The sequence below is a fragment of the Ptychodera flava genome, chromosome 13 (genome assembly GCF_041260155.1).
Source record: "Ptychodera flava strain L36383 chromosome 13, AS_Pfla_20210202, whole genome shotgun sequence".
NCBI classification, from domain to species: domain Eukaryota; kingdom Metazoa; phylum Hemichordata; class Enteropneusta; family Ptychoderidae; genus Ptychodera; species Ptychodera flava.
In genome coordinates this window covers 26,876,857-26,887,910 of record NC_091940.1, presented here as the reverse complement: position 1 = coordinate 26,887,910, position 11,054 = coordinate 26,876,857, and the positions used below count along the sequence as shown (strand labels likewise).

Here is an 11,054-nt window from a genome sequence, read left to right as displayed (position 1 = left end):
ATGCTCCAGACACATTTACATGTATGTCACTTCAGACAGTGTATAACCAACTCAATCGTTATGTTTTTTGGGGTTTTATTTTTATCCCCAATCATCCTCTTCAAAAAATGTTCGGTCAGAGTCAGATGTATTTTTGAGATGAAATTGATGAGTTTGCTGTTTTTGTCATTTGTGGAGTAACTGTGTTTGTACTGAATTTTTCTAGAACAGTGACAGCAGTATGGCCTCCCAGAGTGATATCAGCCAGACACTGACAGCAATGGAGGGACAGGTTTGTGTTTCTTCATTGTATGACATTAAACAGTTAAATGTGAAACAGCTTAGAGCCTTGCTGAAGGAAAATGGTGATTGCAACTGTCCACCCAAGTGTAGAAAAGCAGATCTTGTATTGAGGGCTTATGCAGTGCTATGTACTGTAGGTGATTGTAGTGCTGGAAATCCACATGACTTAGATATCAGCAGGGATGTTACATATGAAGATATGTTAAAGGAGACAGTTGGAGAAAGATGGTGTAGTGACTTAAGAGAGGTTCCACCACTGACATTTATTCAGCTCTATGAATATTTAGTTATAAAGACGAGAAGATATAGTATGAATAAACTTGACATTGGCAGAATTAAATATAAGAGACTTAAATCATATAAATACTTCTATGAAGGCAACATTAAAGATATTCAAGTTTTGTCAAAAGATCATCATAAATATGTGAAAGCTAAAGTGATACCCTCGATGAAAACAAAGCCGTACATGGCGATGCTTGTCTTTTCACTGAGCTCAGGAGAAGTTGTCAAGGCAGCTTGTGAATGTCCAGCAGGGTAACTGATTAAACCACAGGGACAGTAACTGTAACTGTTGATTTCATTTTATAATCCTTTTTCTTTTGTTTATCAAATGCAGTTTCTCCTTGTTGCCAAGGTTGATCTCAGTGTGCCATGATAACATAGATATTAAGGCATGTGCCTTAATGCATTTTTAAAAAATATAACTGATGATACACAAAACAAAAAGATTTAAGATTATCAACATGAGCAGCTGCCAGTCCCATATGTCATATTAGTCATGTTATCATTATTATGTTTTTAAGTATCCATAAGTTAGAATTTATACTTTTTATTTGGGTATCTTATTTCAGTGATTTATCTCTCTTATCCTGTTTTAGTTTCTACCGATTTTTAGTTTAACAAGTTGAAAAGTTTCATATTGAATATTTATCTAGTACTCATAATGTTACAGAGAGAGAGTTGCTGTAACCTTTGACTCTATCAGTTAGATTGTTATTTATGCAACAACTTCAATTTCTTGTGCCACTCCCTACAACATGCCAACAGTTCCGCTATTCCTGAAATTGTAGAAATTGCAGTTGATGCACATGACAGTTAAATACCGAAGATAGAAAATAAGCTATTGTTGGCATATTTTCACTTAAAACATGATAATTGTAGTTCTGATGGTAGTTCTGATACTTGTTATTTTCTTGATCTTTTTTCGTTATTGTCTGTACAGTGTCAAAGTGTAAACATAGGTAATGTGCATGCTAGAATATTAGAGCTAGCCTAGAGCTTGTATCTGAGTAATTCCACAATCAAAATATAGAGTATTGTGTTTGATGTTGTATTGATCACATATTGATTGGCCATGAGGGTAACAGCATGTTTGCTGCCCGAGGACTTTAGACTCTCCCCAAAACAATCTGGTTCATGTAGCCATTAACAGAAGGAAATGGACTGTTTTGGGGCAGCTCTAAGGTCAGAGGGAAAACGAATGTATAATTTTACATAATTATGGCCAGTCAATATGTTTTGTAACACACCTCATCAAATGTCTTCACCTAAAAATTGAGAAGTTCCTTTGCTATCACCACTCTTTCCATCTTCTTTACATATTTCAGAGTGTGTGCATATGTAGACAGCAATTTCAAACTTCCCCAGTCAATAGTTTTTGACTGTTGATTGTGGAAACTGTGAATTGGTAACTTGAACTGCATATTTCAACATCAAAATGATGTTTACCATGTGACCATAAATTCATATATCATACCGGGGAGTTTTGATGAAGTGTGTTACAATATAATTTGTATCATTTTTAAGAGCTGTTGCTTGAGTCAAGGCAGTGCAGGTACAGCCCTGGCTAAAGTAGCAAGTTTATGTCTATGGTGTCATTGTGTAAACTTGGAAAATTGTTAAGCATTTTGCTGTACAGTATGAGCTTACTTTATCCTGTATGTTTATAGGCGTGGAAATCATGGACTTGGAAAATGTTCACATGTTGGTGGTGTTCTGTTTGCTCTTGAAGACTTTCACAGACGTGGCCTTCATGATCATCCAGAGCCCTTATCATGTACTTCAAGATTGTCAGTGTGGGTAGTACCCAGGAATCTCAAGGTATGCTTATCTCAATCAGTGTAGTGTTGTTTATTATTACAAACAGTGTACCGGTACTTGCATTGGAGCATGTGCTTATCATACGTATCTGCATTGCAGTGCAATACCAAACACATTAACACATTATGCAATGAAACTATGTTAATGAGCACTGGTAACAGAGTTTTTGTTTGTAAACAACTGGTATTTTGTAAGCAAACCAAAAATGGTCATCTACAAACTTACAGCATGGAAGATTTCACAGTCAATTGCTAAGACAAAGCTAAATCTACCATATTCAGTCTTTAATGAGATTGTTTTTTGCTTTTTTTTCCAATCATGATTGCAGCGAAAGGCTTGAGTGAGAAATTCTCCAGCAGTACACTATACTTTGGCCCTCAAACAAGTTAACAACACTCTACCCATTCAAGACCAGTGCTGTGGTGCAATTAGCCATTTAGAATTTAATGATATCATTTTTGTAAAACCTGACTATGGAACTGTGACTTTAATATATATCCCCATGGTGTGTTAAAAGAGCGAATTTTTCTGTTTTGTCTATTATAGGTTGACCCAAAACCCTTGAATGAAATCACCATATTTCAGCCACATTATGGCAGGACAGGAAAGTTGATGTGTCAGTCATCTGCCAGATATGATGTCAGGGCACCTCAGGATCGTCAACTTGGTGAAAGATTTCCAGATTTGTGCAACACATTACAGCAGTGTTTGCCCTCATCATCATTCTTTCTGTTTCATGACATTCATCCCCATCAACGTTTAGAGTGCACTGAAGCAAATGTTCCTATCACTGTCGATGACTCCACCCATGTCACCATGCCTTTCAGTGATGACTATGACATCAGCTCAGCAGAATTTAAGGACATGGTTGATTATCAAGTCAATAATATTAAAATATCAAGTGAAGAAGTAAATGACATAAAACTAAAAACAAAAAAACAATCACATTCAAAAGAATGGGTACACATAAGAAAAACAAAGCTCACTGCATCTAATTTTGGTGTTGCAATAAAATGTAAAGTTGAACCATCAAAATATCTAAGAAATATATTATATACAGATATCAAAACAACTGCTATGAAATATGGCAATTTGTATGAAAGTATTGCAATCAAAAAATATATTGAAATGAATAACCAAATGGGTCTTGATGTTTGTGTTGAGAAAATTGGTTTATGGGTAAGTTTAGAAAAGCCATATTTGGGTGCAAGTATTGATGGCCTTGTGAAGGGAGATCCAGAAGGAGAAGTGATACTTGAATGCAAATGCCCTTCATCAAAAGCAGGTATGACAGTTGAACAGGCATGCAGGGACAAATCATTCTGTCTTAAGATAGGTGAGGAAGGTGCCCGCTTGAAATCTAACCATGCTTACTGGCATCAAATACAGGGGCAAATGTATTGTACAGGAATTAAGTGTGTTGATTTTGTCATTTTCTTTGGTGAAGAAATGTCATTGTTTATTCAAAGAATTTATTTTGACAGAGACTGGTGCAAAACATGTCTGCCTGCAGTGGATTATTTTTATCGAAGGGCTATTTATCCTGAAATTCTAACAAAGAGAGTTGAAAGGGGGCTTTGTCTGTATAAAAATATGGGTTGGGAACCATATGCGCCCTAATTGATGTTATACACGTACTTACTGTGCTCTGTACGATCTTTGAACTCTTTGAGCAAGACTGCTTTTTATCGACACTTTTAACATTGTATATTGTGAGATGAACTGAAAAGCAGATTTTTACTGTTTGTACTTCTTCCATAAGGTTTATTTTTGCAAAAGATTTTTCAGCATATTTGTATATACAATCAAATTTACTCCTTTTGGCTTGTTGCAGATTCAAGTCTGGAATGTTGTAAGCATGCATATCTTGATATTGGAACTATTGTATACCAAATGTTCACAGCATGATATTCGTATCTGATTCAGAAGGATATTGTGAGAAGATATATCACAATGTCAGACCACCCTTACAATGAGAATTGTACAGCTTACACAGAGTCAGGTAGACCAACAGAAAGTGTCTCAATGTATTTTTTGATCCTGCTTTCTGTATCTGTTTGCCTCTGTCCATTCTTTCTGTATGATCCTGGCTAAAATATTTCCAAACCTCTGGCGTTGTTTAGGTATTCTGGCTTGGTCAGCTCTGCCTGTCAGACACGTAAGTTAATTGCAAATATTTCAGCCAGGGTCATGGAGAAATGACAGGCAGAGACAGATGGATACAGACAGACAGACAGACAGACAGAAGAGCCATACAAGGACGCCATTTTTGTTTCCGTTGTGTCTCAGTCTATTATGGCAGTATTTAGTACACAAAATATACAGTCTAATATATATGGGATAATCTTACATGCAGTGTTAAAACTTATGTGTGGTTGTCGTGAATCATGCTGGTTTTACTCTAGCTAACTCAAGTCAGGTGAAATTTAGGCCATCCCAAAGAAACAGGTGCATAAGGGGTAAAATCAACCAGAGACATGATTTCTTGACTATTATTTATTTCTGTAAATCTGTAAGTAGAAAATGCAATGTCAACTATTCTCTCACAGTATTTTTATGACAAGAACATTGATTGGTAAGAAGTCAGAGTTCATTCTTACAATTTTCCATCAGCAATATCATAATATTGTAGAATAAAGTTGTACAAAATAGTTGTACAGTTAAAATGGAACACAGACTCCTGCCTTGTATTCATTCCTGAGAAAAATGATTTTTGATGAAACTTAAGTTCTCACTGACAATAAACAAGTTCACTGGAATATCGACTGACATTTTGAAGTATGATTAATAGTTATAAGGTGACCAACATTTTGAAGTACTTGCTCACAGTGATAGATTGACTAACATTTGAAGTATTGGCTGACAGTGATAAGGTGAGTGACATTTTGAAGTATTGGCTGACAGTGATAAGGTGAGTGACATTTTGAAGTATTGGCTGACATTTTGAAGTATTGGCTGACAGTGATCAGGTGAGTGACCTTTTGAAGTATTGGCTGACAGTGATAAGGTGAGTGACATTTTGAAGTATTGGCTGACAGTGATAAGGTGAGTGACCTTTTGAAGTATTGGCTGACAGTGATAAGGTGAGTGACCTTTTGAAGTATTGGCTGACAGTGACAAGGTGAGTGACATTTTGAAGTATTGGCTGACAGTGATAAGGTGAGTGACCTTTTGAAGTATTGGCTGACAGTGATAAGGTGAGTGACATTTTGAAGTATTGGCTGACAGTGATAAGGTGAGTGACATTTTGAAGTATTGGCCGACAGTGATAAGGTGAGTGACATTTTGAAGTATTGGCTGACAGTGATAAGGTGAGTGACATTTTGAAGTATTGGCTGACAGTGATAAGGTGAGTGACCTTTTGAAGTATTGGCTGACAGTGATAAGGTGAGTGACATTTTGTATTGGCTGACAGTGATAAGGTGAGTGACCTTTTGAAGTATTGGCTGACAGTGATAAGGTGAGTGACATTTATACAGAATATAGGCTGACACCAGACAGGGATTTTATGAATATGACACGTTTCTAGATCTGTTTAGGGGCAATTGATTTGGGTAGAAGTAAAGGGGGTAGGAAGTTTGTCAAATAGGAACATACTATAACTAATTCATTGATAATGTGTTTAAGTGAGAGGGGGATGACTCCATTTAGGATATGATAATTTTTAATTCTCCCTATAGCTCTTTCAACATGAATCCTGACACTTGCAATGTTGATGGTATCTGATACTTCCTTAGAACTTAGTTGGGCACGGTCCCCTTTAAATGGAGGTATGTTCAGCGTTATACCAGGTGGTAAGATATCCCTAATTTCAAACCCCCTGTCAGCCATAATGTTATCTCCTTCATCTAGTTTTTCGAGGATGCCACAGTCCCTAGTGATTCTGTAATCTGAGACCCTCCCACCCCACAAATCAGAAACAAATATAACTTGACCATTTGGGGAAATTCCAACCAAAACTTTCCAAGTATTATGGTGCTTATAAGATGACCAAGTTTGTGACTGTGCAAGCATGGAAGAAGGAACCTCAATAAAGAATTCTGTGCAATCAATTATGACACGTGTTGTAGGATAAAGTTCATATGCATCAGGAATATTCTTTCTTACAGAGAACTGAGAAGGAAAAGGAAACAATAGCAAAAGCTCATGAGAAAGGAAAATTATCCAGGTTGTAAATATCTTTGATACAGCAGATGGGGAAATGCCAAATCGGTCAGCCAAGTCCTTCACAAACAATCCAACTTTACATCTTACTAGTACCATAAAAAACTCATCTAATAAGCTAAGCTTACGTTTTGGTCCAGGTTTTGACTTGGAATGATCTTGATAAGGCATGGATGCTTTCATCTGTCTCTCACCTTTCCAATACTGCAATTTTTTGGCTTTTGGTTCAAGATAGTGAAAAAAGGCATAAAAACTCGCATAATTTTGAAAACCAGTATAAAATTGGATTGCATCATCATCTTTAAAATTATCAACACAAAATTTTCTATTTTTAAACTCATCTAATTCAATCTGCATATGCCCAAGTTTACATTTCAACATCTGAATCTCTGTAGTGCACTCTGACAGTTTTTTCTCTAAACATAAAATATACTCTTTACACAAATCAATGGTATCAAGGTAAGACGGCTTTGTAAAAGAATAAGAATGGTCTTCAATATGGGGTGGATGTGGTTTGATATCTTGAGTGTCAGTCTGTACAGAAGCATCTCTGAAAAATATCTGAAAAATATGAAGAGAATGAGATAATTTTTCAGATGGTTACATAAACAAAAATCAATTAATACATTTGATATACTTGGATGATGACCAATGATGTCTGTGTACGACGCGAAGCAACTTTCAGATTGTTTGCTTAATAAAGAAACAATACGTATACATTGTATCAGATTGCCTAATATATCATTATAATAGTATCCATAAAAGAAACAAAAAGTTTTTAAAGAATAGAATTTGGTCAATTTGATGGTTACCATAAATCAGCACTTTTGATGATTATCTATATTTGAATCATGGGATACATTATTGATGAATGTTATACAATATTTATATGCTTACCTTTCTATCTGTTGAATGTTCAAAATGTAATCGTCTAACTGCTTTAGGTTTTTCTTCTGCTGTAATTCTCTGTCTTGGTTTTTTACGACCAACACTTTTACCTTCTGACAGGACAGACTCAGGGACAGCTCCTATGGAAATGTACAGATTGATGTATAAACCAAACCAAATAATATGTTTCATATCTATAACATGAATGACCATCAATTAGTGAAAATTACAACATAATTTAAAATATAAATAGTGTATATGCATACTCCAAGTTCACAACAGCAAAACCTTTGTTTGAAAAATGTCCATAAATAAAGAATTACACAAAATCTTGTCAACCAAAAGATTTTCAGCATGTCTAGATCAAATACTGTCATACATAATAGTTTTTTACCTATCTATTAAACACTATTTAATTTTTTTTCAAAAATATATAATGACTGGAATTATTTTACTCATACCTGGTTTCAATTTCCAAATTTTAGCTCCAAGAGAAACTGCTATATCTTCCTTTTTGAAATGCTTATGGCATATCACTGTTGACTTAGTGACTTTAAAACCATCTCGCCCATCTTGCCGGCATATCTTGCTGCACCATATATTCTTCATGGAAGGCTTAAGAGGAAACCTAAACAGGTGGATTCCAGTTGAATTTCCTTGGCTGTCCCTGGCCGTATTTACACAACCATAAGCACAGCACTGTCTTCCTCTGCTGATTCTCGTTTTCTGTGAAGATAATAACAGTAAGATTAATAATAATAATAATAATAATAATAATAATGGTTTGCTGCGTTTGTATAACATCTAAATATCACGAAAACGTAAAAAAAACAACTACAACTTAATTATGATTATTTTACTTCAAACTGAGTGCAGCTGGTTGTGAGATTGCGATTTTATCAGCATGACAATAAAGAACAAATTCAAATTGGATATGAAAGTCCTCGAAATCAAAGCCTGAATGTATCAGGCAGAAAAACGTCAGAATACCACCTGCAAGACTTAAGACCTCAGCTACTAAAAGTAATCGATTCACTATCTGTACCCTGTGGTCACAGGAACACACGCATCGTAGAGCGAGCCAAGCGCTTGCTGTGACACTGACAGTTACCTAGTATACCAGCACACATGCCCGCGGCAGTATCGTGGCAGTGGTCGAGCATCAGATGGGCCTACCAACACCATACCATACCACAGGTTATCGTAACGTTGCTTGGATAGTCGTTCGAGGCGGGCGGCCGCAGGTCGCCGTTTACTTGGAAGAAGTAAACGGCGACCTGCGGCCGCCGGCCTCGAACGACTATCCAAGCAACGTTACCATAACCTGTGTACCATACATACTCGTACTCCATCGAGAATATGACCTCGAAGAGTGTGCCATTACCTTGATATTATATACAGTCTACTCCTTATATCGATCTTAAATACTCCAAAATAATTGAAAATGTGTCGTCAATTTAGTTGCAATCAACTTTCACGAAATTATGTGTCGTCTGCTGGTTTGTGACGCGGCAAAATGTCATCAAATCAAGATTCGTTCTGTCGAAACCAAACCGTCTGTGTTGATGTACAGAAGTACGAATAAATAGCGCGTTTTCTTTTAGCAAACTTAAGAAGACTTTGCTAAAACTTCTTACATGATAATCATTTCAACAGCACTAAATTTATTTGATTGAGAAACACTGCTTACCTTTGTAACTCCCTCCGGGAACGGTGAGCATCTAAGTTCAACGGCGGCCATGGTTGTATTCATTGCAAACCAGCTGGCCAACCTCAGCCTCGTTTTCGCTCATCTCGCGAGGATCTCGAAACTCGACTATTGCGTGAACATGAGGGCCGTAAATATTTGTAAGGTTAAACATTAGAAGTGGATTCTGTGACAAGTACGAGATAAATTGATGACAAATGCATAAAGTGTAAATTGATTTGGTCCCTCTTATGGTGGCTGTTAAATGTTTGTGAATGCAGTGAAATACGTCGCAATTTCATGTCCCTGCAGAAGTATTTCTTAAAAGGTTCATCTGAAGGCATGAATTCAAGCTCGACAGGAGTCAGCGTAATAAAACAACTGTCAACTCACTCTGCATGGCTGTCATTTTCTCCGAGCAAAATTGCGTTTATTTACAGTATCCATTTCTCGTTGAGAGCCGGGACAGCGCGAACTGGGACGAGGCTGGATATGATGGAGCGCATGCACAATGATGTACACATATTAGCCCATTTTAAAGACTTGCCGTCTCTGTCTGTCTAGGTAGGAGGCGCAGAGCCGAAAGCCGCTCAATATGGACTTCTCCGTGTGAATGCTGCCGTTGTATTCTGTCTCTCTCTGTCTGTTTGTCTTACTGCCCGTCTTTCTGTCTCTGTGCTTGTCGGTGTACCCTTCGCTGGTAAGATTGATAACCCTCATTCATCTATACCTATAATCAACCGGCAAGTAGGGGTCATACGGTTCGGCGAAATCAGCTCATACCCGTCGGGTGTGAGGATTCACTCTAGTCGAAATATCTGGCATTTCGACAGATCAGGAGACTGCGAGACTGTCTTCCAACAGTTCGGAACTGGCGAGCTTTCAAAGCCCTACAGGAAATTCCGTTCCACAAAAATCAAGCGAAGGTTTCCTCAGTTTACGACAGGGTAGGGGATTGTTACATTTTAAAAACCTTTTTCCTTGCTTGATTTTTATCAATATTTTTCGTTCGAGACAAAACAGAAAAATTCACAGGCATAAGAGTTATTCCATTAAAGAGCTTGAAACTTCCGAAGTGGCTTGCACATTGTTCAAAAATATCGTTTCCTAATAAAACGAAAGGAAATGTAAGCAAGATTGCAAGCTTTAGATCGGATACGAGAAATACGTTTTCTCTCTTATTTCAAGATTTTGAACAATTGAAATCTGAGTTCGGTTTCTTCCGCAGTCTAACACAAATAGTTACCACTTGGGTATACTATAACGGTGTACCTCCACTTTAAAGACATGAATTACGGTAAATTTCCATGTATACCGTGAACTTTCTAAATTTGGGGGAAGGTACATGACATGACTAGAATTAACATCGGACAATTTCTGTCTGAGCGGCCTGCTCACAGTCGTGCGAAGTGGCCGATAGATGGCGCTAGTACTGGCGGCGGTAGTGAGAACACACCTACACGACGCGTTTCTGGAGTCCATTTCATAATAATAATAATAATAATAATAATAATAACAAGGCAGTATTGCTGAAGGCAATGAGTACTTGGGCCGTGATAGAGTAATTTTGAGGACAATATATACTACTATTTAAATATGGTCTTGAATTTCCTCCTGTCAATTAGGCATTTGATTAACTGGTTATTAAACGAAGCAATGGCATGACCACGGCAAAATATGTCTAGCAACTTTTGTGGAGTTTGAGGCAGGGGTTCTTTATTTATAGTGGAAATTGCTTAAACTCCTTAAATATTCAAATTACAGCAAATTTCTTTTGTTCTCGATGGTAGATGTCTAATATTTAGATGGGCATATTTAGAGATCTACCCTATAGTTATCCCTATATACCAAAAATTGGACATCCAGCTCTATTGGCTTGCTCAGAATTAGATATGCGCATAATTAATGAGGTACAATATGTGGTGTCATAAGG

General features: G+C 36.9%; 2 protein-coding genes across 3 annotated transcripts; one reads left to right on the top strand and one right to left on the bottom strand.

Annotated features, from left to right (window-relative positions):
* Nucleotides 1–256: 256 nt before the first annotated feature.
* Nucleotides 257–5,053, top strand: LOC139147999 (uncharacterized). The gene is made up of 3 exons (XM_070719255.1): nucleotides 257–271; nucleotides 2,232–2,382; nucleotides 2,929–5,053. The coding sequence occupies exon 3, from the start codon at nucleotides 2,995–2,997 to the stop codon at nucleotides 4,000–4,002; it is 1,008 nt and encodes a 335-aa protein (XP_070575356.1). The 5' UTR covers nucleotides 257–271; nucleotides 2,232–2,382; nucleotides 2,929–2,994; the 3' UTR covers nucleotides 4,003–5,053.
* A 345-nt stretch (nucleotides 5,054–5,398) lies between these two features.
* Nucleotides 5,399–9,250, bottom strand: LOC139147998 (uncharacterized). Of its 2 annotated transcripts, none has more exons than XM_070719253.1 (4): nucleotides 9,125–9,250; nucleotides 7,896–8,160; nucleotides 7,444–7,574; nucleotides 5,399–7,107 (listed from the first exon to the last, which is right to left on the bottom strand). In XM_070719253.1, the coding sequence occupies exons 1-4, from the start codon at nucleotides 9,185–9,187 to the stop codon at nucleotides 5,908–5,910; spliced, it is 1,659 nt and encodes a 552-aa protein (XP_070575354.1). In that variant the 5' UTR covers nucleotides 9,188–9,250; the 3' UTR covers nucleotides 5,399–5,907. The 2 variants fall into 2 exon arrangements, with proteins under 2 accessions (XP_070575354.1, XP_070575355.1); XM_070719254.1 differs by lacking the exon at nucleotides 9,125–9,250 and adding an exon at nucleotides 8,546–8,773.
* Between the last annotated feature and the right edge of the window lie 1,804 nt (nucleotides 9,251–11,054).

Coding starts and splice junctions, on each gene's coding strand:
- LOC139147999 (XM_070719255.1), top strand. CDS start 2,995: ATGTGTCAGTCATCTGCCAGATATGATGTCAGGGCACCTCAGGATCGT.
- LOC139147998 (XM_070719253.1), bottom strand. CDS start 9,187: ATGAATACAACCATGGCCGCCGTTGAACTTAGATGCTCACCGTTCCCG. Junction 8,161..9,124: donor TCCCGGAGGGAGTTACAAAG/GTAAGCAGTGTT, acceptor TTATCTTCACAG/AAAACGAGAATCAGCAGAGG. Junction 7,108..7,443: donor AACATTCAACAGATAGAAAG/GTAAGCATATAA, acceptor CATATTTTTCAG/ATATTTTTCAGAGATGCTTC.